The sequence below is a fragment of the Onychostruthus taczanowskii genome, unplaced genomic scaffold, assembly GCF_017590055.1.
Source record: "Onychostruthus taczanowskii isolate IOZ18803 unplaced genomic scaffold, ASM1759005v1 scaffold41, whole genome shotgun sequence".
NCBI classification, from domain to species: domain Eukaryota; kingdom Metazoa; phylum Chordata; class Aves; order Passeriformes; family Passeridae; genus Onychostruthus; species Onychostruthus taczanowskii.
Window position 1 is genome coordinate 6295326 of NW_024501571.1, and position 24640 is coordinate 6319965.

General features: G+C 50.0%; 1 protein-coding gene across 2 annotated transcripts in view; it reads right to left on the minus strand.

The window, feature by feature from the left end:
• Window positions 1-3497: 3497 nt before the first annotated feature.
• Window positions 3498-24640, minus strand: part of PODXL (podocalyxin like) — a 46213-nt gene continuing 25070 nt past the window's right edge. The window contains exons 2-9 of one of the 2 annotated variants that reach the window (XM_041413376.1): window positions 19083-19904; window positions 16848-17005; window positions 16296-16361; window positions 10738-10894; window positions 9875-9936; window positions 9619-9783; window positions 8231-8287; window positions 3498-7053 (exon numbers count right to left, since the gene is read on the minus strand). In XM_041413376.1, coding sequence (XP_041269310.1) covers window positions 6859-7053; window positions 8231-8287; window positions 9619-9783; window positions 9875-9936; window positions 10738-10894; window positions 16296-16361; window positions 16848-17005; window positions 19083-19904 — 1682 coding nt within the window. In that variant the 3' untranslated portion in view covers window positions 3498-6858. The remainder of the gene's footprint in view (window positions 7054-8230; window positions 8288-9618; window positions 9784-9874; window positions 9937-10737; window positions 10895-16295; window positions 16362-16847; window positions 17006-19082; window positions 19905-24640) is intronic. The other variant, XM_041413377.1, reaches the window with a different exon arrangement.

Below are 24640 nucleotides of genomic sequence, written 5' to 3' on the forward strand. Positions count from 1 at the left end.
ATGACCCCTTGGTTATTCCCCCATTTATTCTGAATTTTCTTTCTCTGTGTGGCTGTTCATTCCTATTAAAATGCTTCAGACTTCCCTGAGTTTAATGGGTACCTGTGGAGAAATTAAAGGTTAGAGCTGCGTAGTGGGTATTGAGGCATCAGTTTCTCCACATCATACTCCATTTGTTTCCTTTGCAAAATTCCTGCTACCTCTGAAACAGTCAGGGAGGATCCTTGTGATTTATATTGTTCTTTCCAGGGCTGTTTCTCATCCTGGGTGAGGACAGGGAAGCCTGGAAGATGATTTCTCACTGCAGCATACACTTATTTACTTGTGTCTTTCCATGGCCTCACATTCAGTGCTGTGATGCTCCTTCCCTCCCATCTCAGGATTTATTTTGTGTGGTCCCAAGAAGAAAAAGGTGATGAGAAGTTGTCCTTAAGTTGTCCTATGTTCCTGCACCTGCTCTAATCATCCCAAAACTTTCATGGATATTGGGTGTTTGGTTTATTTCTGCAGGGTAGAAGGAGTGAGAAGAGAAATAATCTTGGGGTTAATACAGGGGTGCTGATGTGAGTAGGTGTGTAAGGTGTGGTCTGTCTTTGTGGAAGGGCTTCGAAGGAGTCTCCTAGCAGTAGCTTTGCTATTTAGAGCTGATTTTATAATGTGAGCTGGATCTTTTTCAGAGAGAAGTGATGCAATGTCAGGATCTTCTAGTCCTGGAACTTCACCTGAAGCTTCCGCCCCTTTCCACCCCAGACACCAGAGAGAATAATACAAATTCTGTTCTCTCCACAGCAATTGTGAGGAAGCCACTTGTGCTTAACCCTGCTCAAACAGACCAGAGGTGGTGCAGCCCCACTGGCTTTGGGATCAGGTCTGGCTGCCCTAAGGGATTGTTAAAACCTAACAATGTTTTGAGTTTTCTGATGAAATCTGCCAGTTCGATTAAAGGAAATTAGGTGCTTTTTAATTAATATGATGGTGGGGAGGCTAGACCATAACAGTGGCTCTAGTGGTTGCAGTCATCTCCACATCCCAAATAGCAATGGATAGGTTTTACTCCCCAGTGATAGGAAAATATACTTTAAATATCCTGACTTAGTAACCAAGGGATTCAATCAATTACTCAGTGTTTCACTAAATAGAGAAGTGCTGCGGTGTGTCAACAGGGTCTGTTCATTAAAAAAAGCCACTTCAGGGCTGAAAAGTGATATTTTTTTTTTTTGAGGTTTTGACAAAATCTCAGCTCTTAAAAGGGGAAAATGGAAGAGAACTACTGTGCTGCTGACTTGTTTTCCCCTGCTGTCTGCTGTGGTCATCGGGAATGCAAACTAGCAGTGGAGGGTGAATATTGCCTTCATCTCTCCCTCCTCATTCCTGTCCCTCCCGTTGATGTTTTGATGTGCAAAACACTCTTCACTTCAGAAGCTGCTGTGCAGGGTAGTGGAAAGGAAAACAAACCCCTCGTTATTAGTAGCTGTTGCCATTTGCTAAAGCTGTATTTTCTGCTGCCTTCCAGCACTCCCTCCTCCACAGCAGGAAATGAGGGGGTGCTGGGGAGACCATGAGCCAGAGAAAAAAAGCTTAATTATACAAACAAATGTGTTCATGGGAGTCTTGCAAGTTGGAGGCCCCGAACCACGCAGACCACTTTGCTGAGGGACAGAAATTGAAAGTCTGTGGGCTCATTCCCAGTTAATTGGAGGTGACATTCCCGTCCTTGTGGGCTGGTGCTGTTGCACATGTTGTGCATTCAGATGCTGAGATGCAGCGTGTCTCATTTTGGGAGTATTGAGCCTTGTTAAATGTTTGCCCTTTGAAACTGCTGCAGTTGCCCCTCTTAGGGGAGTTGGTGGCGTGGACAGGACCTTGGTGGCTTGGGGTCAAACACCAGTGAGCTGGCTGGGCACCATCACCTGATTGGGGTGGGGTTTGGAGCTGTTTGTTGAGCTGTTGCCTCTGCTCTGATGGTATCACTGTAGTGTGTGATGGTTTGTTTGTCTGGACCTTCAGTGTTCATTATCTTGTCCTCTACACTGCAGTGTGGTCCCCAAAAGCTGGTTTCCTTTCCTAGTGCTGGACGTGTGAGTGTCCACCCCCTGTCCACAATTTGGCCTCTCTGTTCTGTTTTGGCACTCAGCTTGAGTTGTTTGCACCTCCCCAGCAATCCTGCAGGCTCTGGTGTCTGTCTGGATTCCCTCTGGTGTCTGTCCTGCAGTTGTTGTCTGGGACACCTGAGCACAGGAGAGCTGAGCTGAGAGGTGTGGACAGCCCTGGGCTGGAAAGAAGCATCCGTGGGGTGATGAAAGCTGTGAACTGCTCATGTGTTTTAATAGGCAGGTCAAATATTGACTGCTCCTGTGCTGAGCCCATGGTGGTTACAGGCATCTTCCCTGGATTCTGGTGATTCCCCTTCCCACCCTTTTCTTTATGGATGATCTTTGTTCAGGCTGGAGTGTTAATTTTCTTCCTTGGCATAAATCATCTTTGATGATTTCTGGGTTGGTGTGTGAGCCCCATGCTGTACATAAATGAATGAGTGACACGAGGAATATCTACAAATGTAGTTATGTTGTATGTAATGTACATAAGGAGAGAATGTATTTTGTTCATTTTTTCTTAATAAAAATGTATATGCTAGCAAGGGTGTTGATTTAAGATCTGTTTGTTCTCACATCGCTTCAGAGAGTGGAAAAATGCCTGTGAAGGTCTTTTAGTGGTGGAGAAATTGTGAAACTAGTGGCACATTACATCTGGCCCTGTTGTCTGACCTCACTGATGAGCTCAGTCAGTGTCCCATAAATCCAGCACATATTCCACACATTCACAGGAACTTCTTCTGGGGAGGAGCACAGAGTTAGAACATAGGCTGCTGCAAACCGCTGATTTTTAATATCTGACTTCAGCCAAATTACTTTTTTTTTTCCTTTACATAAGCAGTAACTTAACCTGGAGCAAAATGTTTTATTTTGGGTGCTTGAAGGCCAGCGGAGTTGCTGAACTGCCCACGCTGCTGCTGCCCCTTTGCTGCCCTTGGGTGATGCCTCTCCTGCTTTATATGTGAGGTTTGATTCCCTCCTCCGCAGCCTGACCTGAGTGCAAGGAGGAGCTGCAGACCAGGGTGAGTTAGGATGAAATGCAGAAATAAATAAGGCTGAAATGCAGAAATAAGGATGAATTGCCTTCCCCTCTGACAGCCTGAAGGCACCAAGAGCTCAGGCAAGTGCTCAGGCTGTGGTGGGGTGCCCTCATATCACCCCAGCCTCCCACCCCTCTGAGTCCTCTGTTTTTTAAATTTCTTAGATTTTCCACCACTATAATACTTCCTTCTGCACAGGAAAAATACAGGCTTTTCCATAGCTGGCTACCTTGAAGGTCTGGGTTGGTTTCATTCCAGCTGGTCCAGTGTTTTCCCATGGAGCCTCTCCAGAGCAGGAAGTTGTGGCCCTTGAACTTGTCCTCTCTCCTGCCCACCCCTCCTCACTCATCCAAAGACACGAGTCTTTTACATAAGAATATTTATTGACAGAAATACATGATGCTCTCAAAATATATTTGTAGGAAAATGCAAGAATAATCTCTTACAATCCAGTTCCTCAGTAAATTCCAGTGTAAATCAGACTCCTGTCCCCGTGAGAGGTGCTGCTACAGACAGTATGTAAGAGCTCTACTATATGTGCAAGGTTCAACAGGTAACCACCTGGGGAATTAAGTTTTCCTTCACCAGTCCCTCATGGATTATGACTTCTGTGTGTCTTCTGTAGGCAGCAGTCACAGTATCAACCTCATCAGCTGGGTCACGGCACTGTGAGCAGGAGATAAAATGCTCCTAAAGTATTTACACATTTCCTCTTGAATCTGAAAATAGAAAAGTCTCTTGCAAGGACATCTGAGCTGCTTGTAAAGCTCTCGCCGAAAGGTAAGAGCAGGAATCTCTTTGTACAATGTGTGGGATGTTAAAGCTGTTTTGGGGCAGAGAAGAGGAGCGCAGGGAAGGGAGGAGGGGCAGGGAGGAAGGAAATGCCTCGGTAAATCTTTTATTTTTATTTATTATTTTTGGTCTAACAATTATGGCTACAGTCTACGAAGGGAAGGGTTAAGGCCAAAGATGCTCATTGCTGCATTTCCTACCTGATTTTTTTTTTTTTTCCAAAAAAAGAATGTTCTCAACATTAAAAAAAACAAAAAGTACTGTTTTCTTTTCCTGTGGAAATAGTTCTTTTAAATAGGGGAAGGAAAATCTACTATAAAATATTAGTGGTTTAAAAATATGGTGTCTGGAAAAATAAATAAATGTACAATTCCTATTCAAATATAAATCACTATAAGCACTTGCTGAGCAGTTAATATCCTCACTGGTCTCTGCTCGGAAAGATTTAAGGTTACTTGATCTCAAGCCTCTGTAGGATTCTCTTGGAAAGTCTTTGGACCTGACTCATTAAAGCACTTTGGCATTTCTTTGCTGGGAAGGGGGAATCTTTAGGCACATGCCAAAGCCTGGAGATGCCCTGCCAGGGGTGTCCTTGTGACAACTCCAGCCCTGGTGGCCACAGCATCACTGCTGCCCTGTGTTTTCCCTGTGTTTGTTTTCTGGGAAGGACAGAAATGTGAGGTCATGGACCTGCTGCTTGTCTGTCGGGGCGGCTGGGAGGCCACACTGCTCACAAGAGCAGTTGTGGATGTTGAGTCCTGTTCTCTGAGACTCGTGGCTGTGTTAAAGAGCTGAACTTGATGCTGCCAGAACAGGGACGAACCTATGGCACAAAGTTACCTGGGCAAAAGGTGTTTTTCTGCTTCATGTCAAATTTTATTCTCCTACCAGGCTGGCATTTAGCTTTTTCTTTATTTTTTTTATTTTTAAGATTTTAAAGGTTTTTTTTTTTTTAATTTGTTTTAGTTGTTATTTCCCCTCCCCTCCAAAATTACTTCCCCATAGTGCAGTGCACAGGTAAGTGAAGTGTGCGGAATACATTGCTAATGAATAGCAGGAATATTTACATACAAAAATAGAAAGGTTTGAACACTTCAGACTCTCCCCTTCAGTGCAGGACAGAAGGGGGAAGAGCCACTTGTATCTTCTGCCAGTGCCTGTCCTGTGGCTGAACGAAACACCCCAATCTCCTCCTTCCTGAGTACTCCCAACTCCACCAGGGTTTCTCCAAGCTTCCCATTGCTTGGCTCTGCTTTTCCCCTCATTCAGGGCAGCCATGGGAGCAGATCCCAGTCGGGTTGGCTTGGTGGCAAAGCCCAGAGGAAATCTCCCCATTGTGCCTTGGTTTATGGCAATAGAGGAGAAGGGCCTTGCTCTTGTCTGCAGCTCCTCTGGCTTGCAGAGGGTTTGGGACAAGCACCATCCTCACTCTGGGAGAGGGACTCAGCCAAGTGATCTTCTGGTCCTCGTGTGCTGGAGGATGGACCCCAGCTGGAGGATGATCCCTGCCTCTTCCATGACTGAGCTGCTTCACCAGAGCAAAGGCATGAACCTCTCCCCAGCCTTTTAGAGCCATTTAGGAGCTGTGGTGAGGAGTCAAAATCCAGAAATGGCCTCAGTCCAGCCATGTTTTTCTTCTCCCCTTTAAAGGCTTCAGCAAAGGGAGACCTGGCTGCAGGACAAAGCTCAGTCCCAGCTTTGCTGCTGAGCTGGAAGTTGCTTTGCAGGTCTCTGTTATTTTAGTGGCTTGTGAAGAAGAGCTGGAGGCTGAGCTTTTAAACCTTGAGGGTGTGAAACACCAAGGCCACCTGAATGCCGCTGAGCTCCCTGGTTCACATTCTGCTGCTCCTCTACCTCTTCTGCTGCTCACACAGGAAAATGCGCCCTCAAACATCACAAACCATCGTGGTGTGTGTGTCCCACAGTCTCGTGGAGGATGGATGAGGGCTGTGAGATGCTGCTGTGTAATTCCTGAAAGGCAAGTGATCCTTCCAGAGGGAAGTGCAGCACCAGAGCTGAGCTCCTGCACCACAAAACCCCCAGCATCACACCTGGGCTGGAGACCAGGCATCGCTCTTGCTCTCCACACCCTTCCTAAAGAGGGATGAACGCAAGGAATTCTTTCTTTTCCTCTCCCTCCATCTCATCCTTTCAAAACAAGAAGCTGCTGCACCTCTCTCGGTCTCCAGGTGGGTGCAGGATCTGTTCCTCAGCCCTTGGCACGGGGGCTGAGCATCACTTGGCACTGCTGCATCCCTGCCATCCCACTGGGTCCGGATGCATCCTTTTGCCTATGGCACAACGAGGGGCTCTTGTGCATTTCAGCTCTGAGGAGAGGCTGAAAACTGGATTAAAAAGGAACAGGCTGTTCCAGCATTTTTCATTCACTACCTAGGTGTCAGGGAGGGCAGGGTGATGACTAAACAGCGTGGGCCAGAGGATTTGTCGAGCTGTAATTGCCAGGTGCTGCTTTGCTGTCAGATGCACTCCATCTCCCATCCTATTTATTTTATTTCTCTTGATTTTTGAGTCACTCAGTAGCTGGAGGATGTGGCTGGCGTGGTCAGATGTGGGATGGGAAGGGACATGCTTGGAGGAGACACCAGCAGCTCTTCAGGAGCAAAGCCACCCTGTTTGCCCATGGCTGGTCAGGTCTGGCGTGGGAGGTGGGTGGGGGTTGGAGGATGCTTGGCCAGATGTAGCCCCCAAAGTGGCTTTTGTTGTTGTGCCCCAGAGGTGTCTTCTCATGTCCTTTTCTCTTCCATCTTGCACCCCATGTGGTGGCACGAGGGGCCACGATTAGTTCATTAAGGGTTTTTCTGCTTTTGGGGGGGAATTTTGCCTTATTTTGGAGGTCTGTGTGCATGTGTGTAGGGTTTATGGGTTTTTCTTTGGGGGGGGTGGTTGTTTTTCTCTTGATCAAGTTCTGCATCCTATAAATGCGTGTCCTCCTCTTCCTCCAGGTCCTCCTTCATGAGGGTGTCCAGAGGAACAATCCAGCTGTCCCCCAGCTCTCCGTTGAGGTTCACCTTCTTCTCCTGCATTTCGGAGGAGGTCTCCATCACCTCCAGCGTGGGGTTGTCGTGGTAGCCGTTCTCCATGGTCTGCATCTCCTCGGTCAGGCGCTGCTATGAGGAAAGAAAACCATAAACCCCACTGAACAACACCTTGGCCATGCTGCAAGTGTCACCTCAGGGCTCAGCCAGCTGTGACAGCTGCCCCGTAGAGATTTATATAGCTAAATATAGAGACTTTCATGGTGAGGTTGAGGCAGGGGGCAGCGAGGGGATAGCATGGAGCTGGTAAGAGGAAGACTCTGCTGATGATGGGAAGGAGGAAAGAGCAGCCAGAGACATGTGGAAAACCTCCAGGAGCAGCTGCCAGCTTCAGTTTGTTCCATCCAGGACCTTGGGAAGAGGTTGAGCAACACTGCATCCCAACTCCTGCCTCCCTACCTCAAATCTGCTCTTCCCCTCCCTTTCTATCCACCCCTGACCTTTTTCTAATTGCTTTATTATTCTTCTCCTTTAGTCAGGGGCAGCTCCCATCTGCCAAATCTTGAGCATTATCCTTCCTCATTCTGGAACTCTCAGCGGAAAGCAGGCAGGGAAAGATGGAATCACACACATTATCACCCTGGTCCTTTGGTATGATGTGCTTCAAGCTCCAGCTCAGCCCTTCATCCCTTGGCAGAACCCCAGCCCATCCTAATTTTGCATTCACTTGGGCTTCTGCATCCCCATCCTTCCCTAGAGGGATTCAGTGGGGAACTGCAGTCCTTGCTCAGCCCTTTTTGGGAAGCACAGGGCTCTTGGTGGATCCTTCATCCCTATCATTCCCTGGAAGGATTCAGTGGGGAGCTGCAGTCCTTGCTCAGCCCTTTTTGGGGAGCCCTGTTAAAATCTGCCTGGATTCACAGCTTGCTCTATTACAGTGCTCCTATAAATGTCAGGAGACAGACGTGGGAGGGAATCCATGGAGAAGGAGAGGGATGGAGAAGCAAAACTGCAGGGCTTGGTGCTGGCAGAGAGGCTGCAAAGGCGCTGCTGGGAGTCCCCTGTGTCACTCGTGGGATGCTCGAAAGCAGAGGACACACCTGGGCTCTCCCAAGGGCTGCTTCCCTGTGGGATTGCTGGTCTCCCACCATGGCAAGGCACCTTCCAGCCATGCAGCGAGGGGAAGGGGGCTGTAAAGCTGGGCTTTAGTTCTGTTAAAAGCCACTGGGCCCTACCAAGCACCGGAGGTGAGAGCTGGGGTTGTTACGGATGCGGCGCCCGCCCCTCCAATCCCTGTGTTGGAACTCACATTAAAGATCAGGGCCACATGTCCATCATCAAACCCGGGGACATCAGGGTGGATGTTCTGGGTATTTCCAAGATAAAACAACAGGGAGGGAGGTGGGGGGGCGAGGAGGGTTGGAGAAAAAAAAAAATAAAATAGAAAAAAAAAAAACTTTCAAGTCATTTTTGGAAACGAAACAGAAGGAGAACAAAAGAAACCACCCAAAAACAAAGCCAGGAAGGAGGAATGTGTTTGATTTTTGGAAATGGCATCCCTTGCTTTGGTTTTGCTATTTTACCCTGTGTCTGGTGGGAATTTACCTCTGGAACATCCAAGCTGAACTGGTACCTATTCCTCTGCACCAGGTTATTTTAGGAACACGTGTTCCCATCACTAAAAATACCTTATTTCTACCCATTTTCTGAACAACATGGGGCGTGTTATGCTGTTATCTGTCCCTGGTGGGATGTTTTTCATGCCAGCCAGGGAGGTTTCATGCAAGGGATGATGAAACCCTGGAAACTCCAAGGGGACCACAGTGCAGGTCAAATGTTTATTGAGGTATTGCTTCTTCCCCTATTTCTTCCCTAAAAATCAAGCCTGGTAAGTACAAACAAGTCTGACAGGGGCATTAATTTGCTCTTCCCTGCCTTCTGTGTTCACCTACCTTGCACTGTAAATATTTAAAGCTTTATCCCTTGTTTTCCCATGGGGCAGAGGTTGGGATCGCTGAGAAAGGATGGACTGGTCCAGGGGAAAGCGATTTGAAGTAGGAGTGAAGTAGGTTTGCTTCTCCATCAGGAGGGTGATTTACCCTGATTGCATAATCTGATTTCATAATTATTTTCCTTTTCCATTTCTGTCTGAGCTAGAGCTAAATCCTCAGGAACAGCAGCTGGGACCAGTGCAAACCTTGGTGCCCCAGGGTGTGGGAATGGCCAGTCCTTGCAGGTGGATGCTACACTAAAATCACCTAGGATTGCTTCCTGAGATAAAAATCACATTATTTTCTCTTTCTGTGTTGGTTCTTCCTTAAATCCTGCTGCTGCTGCTCTGAAATTTGGCCCTGGCCCAGCTCTTGCAAAGGCTGAGCCCTGAAGTGTTGATGCCCCTCCTGCTGACACCCTCCTTCTTCCCTGCACACAGCCTGGGGCTCCCTGGCACCCAACCCAGCTCCACTACTTGTAGAAGTATTTCAAGAAATTTTTTGAGAGGTACAGCTTGTTTTTGGAATGGGGTTTTGGATTGAGAAAGCCTTTCTTGTCAAAATTACGACCCAGGGTTGTGCCCACTGGGCAAACCAGGATGCCTGCACCATGAGAGACAGCAACACTGACGATCCTCATCTCCTGAAGATGCTTCTGGGATGGAAAAGGTCTTGGCACACCTGTCCCACCCTCCTGCCACCTTACCTGGTCCTTCTTTTGAGAGAAGCGCTGGTGGCAGCCGTAGATGGCCGCGACGAGCAGCAGGGACCCGGCCAGGGTGATGATGGTGATGATCAGGGGCGTGCTGAACTCGTCGTTGATGGTCATGTCCTCCACCATCTTGTCAGAGGTGATGTTGACGATGCCGAGCTGCCACAGAAGGGACAGGTCAGGCTCCTGTGCCACCCACCATTGGGTGACATCCCTGGGGCAGCTGTGCCATGATCAGAGACCCACTTACCTCCTCTAACCTGTCCTTCTTCTCCTTCAGCTTTCCGAGGACTTCTTCAGAGTCCAAGGGAACTGGGGGAAGAAAAAGGTTTCAGTGAGCACAAGGTGTGGGCAAGGACAGGTTGTGCCACCATCCCCTCATCAGAGGGGTGACCCAGTTTCTGGAGGAGGTAGATGAAGATGTGTGGGGATGAAGCCAACCCTTGTAGATACTTCACAGCCTGACCAGGAACCAGGACCTCTTCTGGAAGGGGGAGAGCCCCAGAGCCTCCAGGCCCCACCACCATCTTCAGTGGGTGATTTATGAGCAAGCCCAGTGAGGGGCTGTACTCGTCTCCTCAAGGATTAGTCTCCAGTGCCTGGGTGCCTTCCCTGAGGTTGGATGTGGAGTCTGGATCACCCACCCAACTCCTGCTCTGATGATGAGTAAGAGCAGGATGGAGTTCAGACCTTCCTCCCCTCATGCTAGGGCAGCAGGATGTCTCCATCTCCCAGTCACCCTGATCCTAAAGCAATGTTTGGGCACACCCAGGCTGAGCTGGGTATCCCTACAGAGCTCTGACATGGGCGAGGACCTCCTCTCTGAGGTCTTTGGAGAAGGATTTGAACTGGGCACCCAGTTTTAACCACCTGGGAAGAATTCTTCCTTCTGGAGACTGGTCAATGCCTTGACTCAGCATGGCAGAAGGGTCTGGTGCATTCCTTGGGGCACAAAGGATTTCTGGGATCGTTCCTCTCCCAGACCACTGGGATGGGACAGAACAGAGCCCTTTGGCCAAGCTCTAGTAGACCTGAGGGCTCTGCCAAGCCTCCAGCTCTGGGATCCCCATTGCCACCCTGTCCCCCTGCAGCAGGAGGAGGGATCATACTCACGGTGCAGGACCACCCGCACGGCCCAGTGGCTGGAGGGGCTCTTGCAGGCCGTCAGCATCACCTTGCAGTTGTCCCTGGTGGCATCAAACACATGCTGGGCCGTGGAGCAGAAGCTCTCAAAGAAGGAGTTGTTCTTGCTGGCAGTCGTCCACTCATCCTGTGGTGACAGCAAGGGTCAGCACTGCTCCCCCACCCAGGGACTGCCCAGGATCATCCCTCCCCATCACCAGGGGTGCAGGACGTCCCATGCTTACAGAATGACCCCTTTAAGACTGGATGTGCCACTCCGTGCCGTGGTTTGGTGGACAAGGTGGTGTTGGGTCATAGGTTGGACTCAGTGATCTCAGAGTTTTTTCCAACCAAACGGATTCTGTGATCTTCCCTCCTCCCTGTGCACTGCCCGGCTGCTGCCGGCCCTCCCGGGGAACAGGAAAAGTTTAAAAGTAGTTTCTTTACAAGGAGCCGAGCTCTTGGCTGCCGTTCCTCACCGGGGCCCTGCACCAGCCTTATCTGTGAGCCGCAGCTTTCGGTGTTCCAGGAATAGCAGGTCCCCGAGGGAAGCGGGGCGGGGGAGCTGGGGAGGCCAGGGGGCCACAGCGGGAGCAGGGCAGGGCTGTGCAGCCCCACAGTTCCCCCACAGCCTTTCTACCCTCTGTCCCCACCAACACAGGTCTCTGTCCTGCCTAAAACTTTGCAGGGAAGAGCAAGAAAGCAGCTCTGCAGGGAAGAGCAAGAAAGTGTGTCTTGCTTTTGGATAGAATCACAGAATGAATCACGGAGTGGTTTGGGTTAGAAGGGATCCAAAACATCATCCAGTTCCACTCCCTGCCCTGGGCAGGGACACCTTCCATAGACCAGATTGCTCTAAGCGCCTCCAACCTGTTCTTGGACGCTTCCAAGGATGGGAAACCACAGCTTCTCTGGGCAAACCAAAGCATCCCTGAAGAGATGGGAGAGGAGTGGATGGAGCCCATGCTCTTCTCTGGGGTGTTCCTGAGGTTTTTTGCTCAATGCTTTGTAGCATCTGGGAGCTCACTAAAATGCTCACCCTCCTGCCTGCACAGATCCTGACGTATGGATGTGGCACTTGGGAACACAGGTTAATGGTGGATTTGGCAGTCCTGGGTTAATGGCTGAACTTGATGATCTTAGTGGCCTTTTCCAGCCTAAATCCTACCATGATTCTGTGCACAGACCTGGCCCTCACAGGTCCTATGTGAGAGGTGCTGTATATACAGCTCCTGCATGCTCAAGTCTTTCATGTGCAGGTGATCCTGTGTGTAAAAGTCTTTAATCCCTGCTGAAACGAGGTGCCTGGCTGGGAAAGGCTCTACTCCTGCCTGCTCCATCACCCCAAACCTTCCCCTCCCATCCCAACACCACCGGTGGCTGGCAGCACCCCGCTTTGCTGCACCGCAGGGACGGGAGCTGCGGGCCCAGGGACGCACCTAATCTCACCCCATCTTATCTAAATATTTGGGAAGCAGCAGTGGAGACAGGATGCACTTGCCGGGGCGGAAGGCTGGCCCCGGGTACAGAGCTCAGCATCGGGAGGCCCCGGCTGTCCCTGGGAACGGCCACTGTCCCTTGCCTGTCCTTTCGCTTTGCACCGGGAGAACTTCCCCGGGGCCCCTCTGTGGGGTTGTACCATCCCTGGGAAAAGAGCTGGATGGGAAATCTGCCCCAGCCCGAGGGCAGCATTCCCTGCAAAGCTGGTTCCCAGCGGTACAGGGAGGAGGGGGCTGCAGCTCGGTGGTTTTATCACATCTGGACGCTGGGTTGTGCTCCTACGCTTGGAATGTCCTGTGATTTACCAGTCCCTGTCTGTGCAGCATTTTCTGCTTGGCAGAGGAAGGGAAAGCCTCTGCTGCTTCCCTGCATCCTCCTTCCCCTGGTTTTGTCACAGCTCTGTTTTCCCCCGGCCCTCAATAACCTGCCTCTTCCCCTACCACCCCATGGCGGGGAAAAGACCCTTTTTGGGGTGGGGAGGGAAATGAGATGCGAGGCTAAAACCTCGCTGAGACCACTCAGCTGGCGAGCAGTGCCTGAAGCCCTTCAGAGGGTGAACTGGAGGGATGGGCCCTTTCCAGGGCTGGAGAGGGGCAGGGTGAGGCGGCTGGGCCGGCAGGGTGAGGCGGCTGGGCCGGCAGGGATGCCCCTGGCAGCTCCCCCTCCGCCGCCGGAGCCGCTCGCATTCCTTGGCCGGAGTTGACAGGCGCTGCCGAGCGGCTCGGATCCGGTTCCCACACTGGCGGGGACCTAAAACCAACATCCCCGAATGAGGTAACAGCACTTGAGTCAACAAACCACCCCCGCCAGCTGCACGGAGTGAGAGGGGACCACGACCCTGCTCGGTGAGGGAGTCCCTGTGCCTGGTCCAGGGACTGTCCTGTGTCCCCAGACCAGTGGGTGTCACACAGCAATTCCAGTGGGCTCGAGTGGTCCTGCTGTGGTTTTTGCATCCCCCACTGCAGCAGGTTCTGGTGCTCCCCAGAATGCACTGACTCAGCTCCTTGGACACATCTGTGTCCAGGTGGGGGACGTGATGGAGGAGGAACACCTGGGAGATGGGCACGGGGTTGTGTGGCTGAACCACAGCTCAGGCTACACCAACCACCTCTGTCATCGTCACTTCTTGCTTCTAACTCATTTTGGGATTAGGGTGAGGAGCAGAGCATCCATCCACCCATCCATCCATCCATCCATCCATCCATCCATCCATCCATCCCTTCCAAAGCAGGAGAAACCCAACTGAAAATGTTTGTGAGCCAGACCTTAAAAGAAGTCATCCTCTAGAATGTAAAGTATTGAGCTAATAAGTCTTACTAAAAAACTCATTAAGATCCTGCTGTAATTAAAGGAATGAGAAGAAGAAGGTGGGGGAACATGGACCAACCTGTTCAGCATTGGTTCAAAGCATCACCTGAAGAGGAAGGATGCAGGGAACCAACCAGCCTGTGAAACACCTAGAGTCCACAAAGTGCTACCAGCTGTATACTTGGTGCTTCTTTTTTTAAGGCCTTCTAGTTTGAGTTCCTTGTTTTCTGGACAAAGTGAGGTGTGGTGGGGTGAAAGGTCTGCAATTCCTGGGTTGAATCCCAGCTGTTTGCTGGGTACACCCATCAGTGGTGCTGTCCCACCAGCCCAGCTGTGAATGGGGTGGGCAGCTCTGCACTGTCCTTTCCCCTGCCCTATGTGATCCAGACATGTCCCCCACCACTGGTGACCCCACATTGCCCTGGCTTCTTGCTGGATCTGAATTTTTAGTACAATGCCACCCCGACTCTGGCTTGTTCTCGGAGCAGGATTGGAGCTGTTTCTGGAATTGTAGCACACACTTTCCTGTTTTCCCACGGGCTGTGAAACGCAGAGGATTTTTTCACTTTGCTGTCAGGGTTTGGCTACAGATGTGTTTACCAGGCCTACAAAGCAGGGAAACCAGATAGTGCCATTTCTCTGTTATCTGCTCAGCTTGGGAGGCACAAAATGGGCTGGAATTTTCAGGAATACAAGGAGTGGAAAGTTAAGGGCGAGCTGGGGGGGAGGTGCTCTGGCAGCCGAGGAGGGCGATGGGATGGGAGGATGCACCCTTCAAGCCCTGAACATTTCTGTGGCTGTTTTGAGCCTGAATTGGCATTTTGTGCTAACAATGCTCTGGCTCGTTATTACACCCAGAAGAATCAAAGGGAAGCAGGGTGGGAGACTCCCTGGCTCACCAGCTTCAATGCTCCATGGCCCTGGAACAGGCCATGATGCCAAGATGTGATCCCTCAGCTCGCTGGTGCTTCCCAGCCTCACCATCCCTGCTTCCAAAAGCCTCCCAGAACAGCTCCATGGGAAGGACAGCAGCTCTGGAACATCACTGTGCCCAGAAGGAGGGGGGAAGCTCTAAATACCAGCATGATCCTAAGTCCCTTTAGGCTCCAAAATTGGATTTTGTCAATCTGATTGAATGTTTTTATATATTCAGTACAAAATTTAGAAGGTTTTCCAGCATGAACCTACAGCCATGTCCAGACAATACATGGGGAAAGGGATGGTCTCAGGAGAAGCTGGGGCTTCTCAGAAATAAGGCCCCTGCTTGGAATCATCCTCAGCATTCAGAGCATCACTGAGGACATCACCACTACTGCAGGTGTGAAGGCAAGAAGCATTCACACCCAGCAGCAGCCAGAGTAGAAGGTGACAACAGACAGCAGGCAGGTGCTTTCCCTCCTCCAGGAGCACAGTGGATGATGCTGGGAGGTCCAAGTCCTGTCCAGGGCTGCCAGGCAGGGCCATCACCCAGGAACAGGGAATTTCAAGAGCTGCTGTGGTCAGTAGTTGCATTCACAATGTGTCTGAAGGGGTTTTGTGAATACTGTGGCTTCACTTGGAGAGTCCCTTCCAACTTGGCTGATTCTGTGATTCCCTTAGGACAGGAGTGACAGGAAAAAAGGGAGGAGTTTTAAATTAAAAGAGGAGGGATTTAGATTAGATATTAGGAAGAAACCCTTTACTGTGAGGATGGTGAGACACTGGAGCAGGTTGTCCAGAGAAGATGAGGCTGCCCCATCCCTGGAAGTGTCCAAGGCCAGGCTGGACAGTGCTTGGATTAATCTGGTCTGGTGGAAGGTGTCCCTGCCCATGGCACAGGCTGTGAGAAGGTCCCTGAAGTGCCAATTTTCCACTGCTTACACTGCCAGAAACCAGAGTGTTATCATGCCAAACTCCTGAGCCCTACCCACAGTCACTCTGGCAGGACCTCACCAGCCATTTACTGGTGTCTCTTCCTCTTTTTCATCAACTTAGAACTTATTCCTATTTGGAACTTACCAGTGTAGTGCATCTTCCCTGTTCCAGGAAGCTCACAGTTTCCCCCAGAACCATTCTGATGGTGGATATCCCTCAGGAACACCAGCAGACAGTGCCCACCCACCAGAAAGGGTCCTGGTGTGTGGTCCTGAGTTGGGCTTGCCTGCCCCCAGCCTTCCCATCACATTTTGTTGCTCCCTGGTCTTGTAAAAGGTCTGACACCAGTGAAATGGAGTTTTTCCTTTCCCACTTAAGGGTCCTATTAAGAGGGCATTGAGGGGCACAGTGAGTCCCAAACTCCAGCTCCTCTGCTTCCCAGTTGCTCTGCAGTTGGATGCCAGCCTAGCCCAGAGCGAGGTACAAGATCTCACAAGTGCACAATAACTGCAGAGGAACACCTCAATTTTTTCTTGGGTTTTGGGACAAAATTTCAGCCCCTCAGATTAGGCAAAAAAGCTTTCCTGCTGGCATAGGGAAAGATTTACCCTTTAAAATTTTCCATTTGTCTTTCTGTAAGACCTGGGTGGGCTCAGCTGGTTCTTCTACTTGGAGAAGACAGCACTGTTCTCTTGTCCTCCTGCCACAATCCCCCACAGGTGACACTGCTGAGCATGGGTTTGCATTCACCATTTTACATTGGTTGCATCTTTGATGAAATTCCCTCATTTCTGAGCTATTTCTCACATCCTCAGAGCACCACAGGTTAAACTCTGAACTTCCAACAGCTGCTAATTCTCCATGGAAGTTAAAAAGATGGTACTTACACAGGTTCTGGGTTCTTTCAGGTGGATGGTGGGCCTGGTATGTTGCACCTGTTCTTTACAGATGAGCTGGAAAGGCAGAAGGAAGGAGCTCTCAGTGGTGGACAAAGGTTGGAAGGACAGTTGGTAACCAATCCAACAGCCCAACATTTTTTTTCCTGGGAAAAGAGCCTGACCCCCTCCTTGCTGTACCCTCCTGGGAGTTGCAGAGAGCCTGGAGATCCTCCCTGAGTCTCCTTTTCCCCAGGCTGAGCCCTCCCAGCTTCCTCAGTTGCTGCTGGTGCTCCAGACCCCTCCCCTGGACACGTTCCCCTGCACCTCCATCCTCATTGTCTTTTCTCTGGAAAGATCCAGGAGAGAGGGATGGGAGTAAATGACCTCCAAAGGTCCTTTCCACCCCAAACAGTTCTGGGATTCTACAACTTGGAATTGCTTTGCTGGCAGATTTTTACTCTCTCTGACACAGGAACAGCAAGAAGAGCTGCAGGCTGCACGTGGGATGGAGCTGAATTAACACCCCTGAGAAGTTCCCACCTTCCCAACTGGTGCCATTACCTCGTTTGAGGAAGAAATGTTGGGTTGTGGGTGGCCAGAAGTGCAGCCCTCTGCCTGGTCTGTCTGGTCTCCTGGGGCTGGAGGCTGGGCACTGGCAGGGCTCTGGGAGGCACTGGTGGGTTTGGCTGATGCAGATCCAGCGTCCTGGGTACTCTGGTCTGGCTCCACAGTATGCACCAAAAAACAAGCAGACAGACACTGACACAGTATAGAGGATACAGCTGACACAGCCCTGTTAGGGATTACCTCAAAATCACTTTTCATCTCTAGTTCTGCCTTGAAGCTCATTCTTCTGGAGAGGCTTTAGATTGCTCCTTTAATTTTATCTATTTTTTGACTTAACTTTGATATGGAAAGAAGCTGATTACTGATTTTGTTTTCTGCTGCTGAAACTCATCAGAGAGGAACCAAAGGCCATGGGATGGCTGTGTGTGGGTAGCTGGGTAATCACTGAGAAGTGTGGGGTGACCCTCTTTTCACTTTTTCTGGGGTGTCTTCCATGGAGATTTCCTCAAAAGACGCAGACCTGGCTACCCAGGATCTGCCTCTGTTGGGAGAGGATGTAATGCCATAACCTCTGCTGACTGCACCTTCATGGAAAAATTCCAGGGTGACAAGCTTAGAAGTAGTGCCTGGTTCTACAGGAGACAGCCTGGGGTGTCCTGCCTGGTATTCCAGGAGGGCACAAGTCCCAAATCTACCACCCCATTCAGGTGTCTCTGATACCGGAGGTCACCTCTCAGGACTTGGTTAAGCTCTGTGTCATCTTAGAATTGTTGGTGCAGTGGGAGTAGGGCAAGGAGCACAGCAGCCTCCTGCCTCCCCAGACCCCTTTGAAGACATGGATCTTCATCCCTGACTTCCTAATTGATCCTTAAGTGGTGACAAAGAGAATTAAAATGCCACAGGATGTTCACAGCCTGTTTGCTCTCGGGACTCCTACCTCTTCCACAGAAAAGATGAGGGATATTTCTCTCCCAGACACATTCTGAAGGCTCCAGGAGAGAATTAATTTCAAAGCCATCTGTTTCTCATGAATTCTGCCAGCTATTTATTAAATATAAAGGGTTTTTTAGACCTCTTCAGGCTTAATGCTTGAGGCCCAGTTTGAATTAACATAATTTTATTTATGATCCTTCAGTGGAGAACAGTCCTGTGGAGCAGGAGGGGAAAGAAAGGAAAAAAGAAATATCCTTCATGGATATTTTCACCTCATTCCTGCCCACACATGAAAACATGACTTGGGGGAAGCCAAGGTGGCCTTGCAATAAAACCTTGGCCCACTCAGTGATGCCGGCAGTTGAGGGGCTGAGGGGGATGGAGATGGTTTTCCAGTGGCTTCTGTATTCCAGGTAACTGGAAACTGGGTCAAGAAGAGCATTTTCCAGAGGAAGATAATGAAGGGCTCCAGTATGATCACAGCTTTTATTCAGAGCCAGGTGAGAGCTGAGCCCACAATCCCAGCCAAGTCTGGAAGGCTCCATGGAGCCATCACAGTCCCACAGGGTCTGTAAATTCCCTGTGAATGCCACCAGACAAAATGCCAATTTGGGAGGCTGAACTGTGCCTCACCAGGACACCCAGGAGCTAGCATGACTGTAAAACTTCAGAGGTCACAGAAAATACCTTATTGGTGTTCAGCAAGGTCCTAAACATCACGTGGACACTCCTACTGCTGCCTAGACAGCAGCCAGCAGCCAAAGCCCCCCCCAGCACTGATGGACGTCCTACCAAAGTCAGACTCCTCAGGGGTTGTAAACTCAGAGTTTAGCCACAAAATCTCCTTAGTCATCTAAAGCTCATTTTCTGTGTATGCCCAGACAGCCTTCCCTAAGCTGTCAGCTGCACCAGGGATCTCCCACGGGCAGCATTCCGACAGCTTCCCAAATTCTCCTGCCTCAGTCCCCAGCCCATCGCAGCTGCTCCCGTTTGCCGTCACTGAAGATCGAGCCACTGCAGTTGATGGTGCTTCAGGCACCATCTGGTCCATCCAAAAGCCAGTGCCTGCACTTTGCCACTCGATTCATTCCTTGAATTTCACTGACTGCCTTGACTCGACCTCCACCGAGGACAACAGGGACTTAAACACGCGCTTGTCACACAGACAACTGCGCTGGAAAGTCCTAAAATGAGACAAGGTGCTGACAGCCCATAATGGCAGGAGGTGCTTAGGTAGCTAGAGGAAGAAAAAACACAAAAAGACCTCCCCAGCAGAAGAAACCTGCCTCCTGTTACCTGCCCCAGGAGCTGTCCTGGTGGCTGCCTCTGGGATGGTGTCTTTGCTGCCAGGTTTTGGCGTCGGAGTGGAGGGAAGGGATGAGGATCCAGTCGGAGGGGTAACAAAAGTTTTGGTGCTTCCAGAACTGGTGGAAGGGATTGGTCCCTGGGCTGGAGAACTGGAAGAAGAAGGAGGCTGCTTTGTAGGACAATGTGGATCAGGGACAACACACTCCTTGGAGCTTTGGGAAGGGTCAGTCCTTGGCACTGTGGTGCTCACAGTGGTGTTATGCAACTGATCCAAAGGCTGCTTTCCCTGAGACACTGTTGTGGGAGAGGATGTGCCAACAGCCCCTACAGCTCCTGGAGGACTGGCTGCATCAGTGAGGATGGATTTTGCAGCAGTGGTGGTGCCTGAGCTTCCAGAGCTGGCTGTAGTACCCGGCTGCTGTAAAGTAGCGGAGCTCGCAGCAGCGGTGGTTTTGGAGTTAGTGGTGCTGTGTGAGGAGCTGTCCTGCCCAGATATGTGGGATGGGGTGGTGGTGGCAGGCAATGTGCTCCCCAGTGTTGTGGGGTTGGCCCCAGCCACTGTGGTAGGTGATGGGGTACTGGGGGACGGAGACGTTCCTGGTTTGGTTGTGATGATGATGCTTTGAGCAGGGGTAGTTGCTACCACAGTGGGCTGAGCCGTGGTGGTGGTGGCTTGGAGTGTGGCAGGTGGTGGTGCAGAGGGGGTTGGTGAAGTCTCTCCAGCGTTTGCAGACTTGGTCGTCGTGGGGATGTCTGTGGTTGTGGTGGTTGGGGCTTGTCCTGGGTCTGTGTCATCCTGAGAGCTGACACCTGGGGAAAAGTGAAAACACAAAAGTAAATGCTGAACTATGGAAACTGCCCTTGGTTTCCCCTCAGAACATGCATTTGTAGAAGTAAACACTGGTGTAAGCCACGAGTCATTCACTCAGGGCTTGCCTTGTGCTCTCCAAAGTCATATCAAATTCCATGTTCTGGTATCACTGTGTCCAGCAGGAGGTACAGCAGAGGAGAACGAGAGGAACCTCCAAACACAGTCAAACTAACAGGAATTTAGAGCAAGAGCAGGAGGACAAGGCCTGCTGGGCTCAGGACACAGGGCTCCCTCAGATAGGAGGTCCACCAGCTTCCATGAAAAACCCTGCAAGTGGTTCCCAAAATAAAACAGATCCAGCCCTTGCAAGGGGACAAACAAGGGATGCACTCACTGCAAGTGTCCATCCCTGCTGTAAGGGCCTCCCACATCCCTGAAGGGAGAAGGTGACACAGAATCACGGAATCATTAAGGCTGGAAAAGACCTCCAAGATCATTAAGCCCAAACAATTACCTCACATTATCACATGCAAAGAGATCTGTGTTTGGTTTCTGAAGAATACTTTAAACTTTCAAATTTTGAAGCTGTTCCTCGTGGGGGATGCAGCTGAAAGACAACTCACCTGACAAGAGAGAACTCTCCCACTGCAGAGAGCTCCACAACGTGCTGCAATGCCAAAATAGGGAATTTTCACTGCTAAACCAGTATAAAAACCTGAGTCTATTCTTCTGTTTGTAATCACTGCAGGAACTCCATCAATGGCCACAGAGAATGTCCCTACATGGTGATCACCAGTTCTGGGCTCTTGCTCAAATTCACCCCTGGAAAAGTTTGACCAATTTTTCACCTTTCAGGAAGCGTGGGCTGAGCCACTTTATCCATGGAACCCTCTGGAATGAAAGCGATGGCCTGATTTGGGGAGGAGGTTCTTCCATTTGGGGACTGTGCAGAAGAACTGCTATAATGTTGGGTTTTTTTTTTTCCCATGAAGCATTCATATATTATTTCCAACCCTCCAAAACAGGAGTCACACTTCCAAGGACTGATTTTTAGCCTAATTCTGCTCTCCAGAGGTCTGCTTTGTTCCTCCATGCTGGCAGGCAGGCAAAGTGTCTTCTCTTAGAGAGCCTGTCTATTGACACTGATTTTCCATCAAAGATCTGATGAAGCTCAAGTTTCTGGTGGGAAAATTTAACTCCACCATGTCAGGATCTGGCTTGAGAAGGGCCTGGGGACTGGGATTTGGGATGGGGAGGCTGCAACAAGTTTGGGCTCCTGTGGGAACTGCCTGGGGACAGAGTGGGTTTGGAGGAGGTAGAGCAGCTACAGCTGGGCCTTGCATAGGCATCCGAACAGGGAATGGAAAGGAAAGGAATGGAATATAGAATATTTCAGTTGGAATGGACCTACACTGATCAGCTCATACAATTTCAGGGGGATCACAGTACCACAGACTGATTTGGGTTGGAAGGGACCTCAAAGCTCATCTCATTCCACCCCCCCCTGCCATAGGCAGGGACACCTTTCACTATCCCAGGCCCCATCCAGCCTGGCCTTGAATGTTTCCAGGGATGGGGCAACCACAGCTTCTCTGGGCACCCTGTGCCAGATCCTCACCACCCTTCCAGACAAGAATTTCTTCCCAATATCCCATCTAACCCTGCCCTCTGTCACTTTAAAGCCATCACCCCTTGCCTTGTCACTCCTTGCCTTTATAAAAGTTCAGATCTCCTCCCAAAACATGGTTTCCTCACCAGCCACCAAGAGCAGCCACTCCTGGAAACACAATCAAGATGTGAGTGCAACTGAAAGTAGCAGCATGAATTATTTTAGGAAACGCTTTACTTGTGAGAAAACATTTCCATTACATCTGCAGGAAAAGGGCTTTAGTGGAGATAAGTCACATTTCCTAAAGGCTGACCACTGTCTGCAGGAGAAGAAGAGGTAAAGAAGTAAAACACCATCACAGGGTCCTGAGAGATAAACCCCAGGTGCTGAAGATAGGAGGGAGTTTTAATCTACCTCCTCCTCAGTTGTGTTATCAATTTGTGTGGCTTGAATTGTCAACTTGGCTTCACCAAGCTGGGGAGGGACCAGGCATCCAGTGAGCCACAAAACAGGTCTGTCCCATAAATAGGGTGTAAAAGTTTGACAGGGGGTCTGACAACAAAAGAGGTGCAAAAAAATCCCCTAAAGGTAGAGACAATTCAAAAGAGATGTAAAGACAGAAAGGGCTGGAAGGAAGGAAGGAGGAAATCCCCCACTGCTCTCATTTCCTCTTCATGCCCCAGGCTCATCCCAGAGGGGCAGAAATTAAAGGTTCCCAACAGAGGTCAAAAAGACAATTCAGTTCAATTCAATTCAACTCAGTCCAAGAGAAGTGGACAGGACTATGCTTTGGCTCTAGGCCAGTCCTGGTGGCCAGCTGGGACCACCCTGTGATCCAAGGAACCAGGATTCCTGCCCCAGCACTTTCCTGTCCTACCCTGGGGAGATACAGATAGGATTTTACCACTTTCAGCAAAAAATTGAGAGCAAAAGCCCAAATCAAGGGAGTTGTTCTGCTAATGGAGAGGTCTGGTGACATCCTGCAGGCTAGTCCTGGCTGGGGTGGTAGAAGGGTCTTTTTTGGGGCACACAGAGTGACACAGCCCCCCTCCCCCCAAAAAAAAAGACTGGGAGAAGAACCAAGACTCAAGTTGGTGCCCAAAAATCTCATTGGTATCCTATATTTCTGTATCTCTGCATCCCGTTCTAATGTTCCTCCTCACTAAGGTCAAGAGACATTAAAAATCCATTTATTCTTCCTCATTAAGCCAGGACCAGTGATTTAAGTGGGATCAAGCATCATGGGCTGGACCTACAGCACATCAGTGGAGAGGGGCTGTGGCTGTGAGATCCTCTCCCACAGAGGAGCAGCAACATCCATCCATCTCCACACCCCTCCTGCAGGTTTTGGGACACCTTTCTGTCAGCAAAATTTACCTTGTCTATCCTGCTGCATTAAATTAAACTGTTTTCTCACTGCTGCTGCACCAGGTGCTGCTGCAGTCACGGGGCTCAATACCTTCCTGCAGCTTTATTGCTCTGAGCTTAATGTTGTTGTTTGTCCAGGGACTTTGTCTCACTGCAGCTTTGGGGAAAAAAAATGCATTTCATTTAGAAAAACTGCTTTTTTTTTTTTTTTTTTTTTTTTTTTTTTTTTTTTTTTTTGGTGTCTTGCAGGATCACCACCCACAGAAGACCTGACTTAGGCAAACCCATTGCAAACTTAATTCCAAAGCAGAAACAACTACAGAGCAAGCACCACAACCCCAGGAGTCATTGTTTTCCTTCCACATGTACTGTATCTCTTTAAAATGCCAGAAAATTGGTTTTTTTTCCAATCTCTTCCCCCCTCACTGGCCACCTGTGCCAAATTTCTGTGGTGGACTCAGGGGTAATAACTGGTAACGAGCTCCTGTTTGCCTGGGCTGGTGGCCAGGATGGCCTGACAACTGTCCCCAACAGAAGAAATGAAAAGGATCTGGTTGAAGGAGGAGAAAACCCCTGGTAAGAACAGCCAGACAGAACAGGATTATGTCTGGGGCCCCTTCAGCATGAAAATCACTCACAAAAGATACAGTAAGTCCTTTTGCAGGGGACAAGTGATCCCTTCATGCCGTGAGCCAGGAGATAAAAGGATTTAAGACATCTATGAGAGAGGAGGAGGAGGAGGATGGAGCATGGAGATCCTCCAGGTTATCACTCCTCTTACCCAGAGGAGGCCCTTCCCAAAAGAAAGTCCACTTGAATTGCAGCCAGAGTCCCTCACCCTGTTTTCCAGAAGGCAGCAAAACACCTGCCCCTGACCTTCCTGGCTGCATTTTGGCACGCCAAGGCCGTTTTTTTGATTTCACTTTTCTGGACCGTCACCAATTCCCCATTTTAGGGAAGATGAGAGCAAGTTAGCAGCTACTGGGGGTATTTTGACTTGGCTGCAGCGAGTCTAAAGGTTGGTCTGCGCTTCTGTTTTTGTGTCCCTCTGAAAACCCAAACTTCTGGGGCTGGGTGTGGGGTAGATCCGTGGGAGGAGGGCGCGAGCCCTGCACACATCTGCGGGCTCGGCAGCCAAACAGGAGGAAATGAATGCGCTGCAAAAACATGATTTCATGTCCGGATACGTGTATCCCATGGCCAGGCCTGCGATACAGGGTGTCTGGGATGGGGACAGCCAGCAGGGGAGACAACTTTCCCTTATTGCTAATTACCCAGACGGGCCTGCTCGGCCCATTTGGGAGGCTGGAAGAGTGTGGATGGGGATGGTGCGGGAGTTCTCTGGTCAGGGGCTGGTGGGATGTGAAAAGTCAGCCAAAATGTAAAAGGAAAGGTGAGCTGCTTTGTGCCAGCACAGCTCCTTGCAATAGCAGTTACAGACACAACTTTGAGCTGCTGTGCACCATCTCTAACTCATGGAATCACAGAATGATTTGGGTTTAATGGGACCTTGAAGTCCCTCTAGTCCAACTCTCTGCCATGGGCAGGGACACCTTCCACTATCCAGGATGCTCCAAGCCTTGGCCTTGAACACTTTTAGGAATGGAGCAGACACAGCTTCTCTGAGAGCATCATCACCCTCACAGGGAGAAATTTCCTACTAATTTCTAATTAATATCTAATCTAAAGTGTCTCTCTTCCAGTTTAAACTTCCCATGGAGTGATGCTCTGGTTGTAACCTCAGTGCAGTGAGTACGT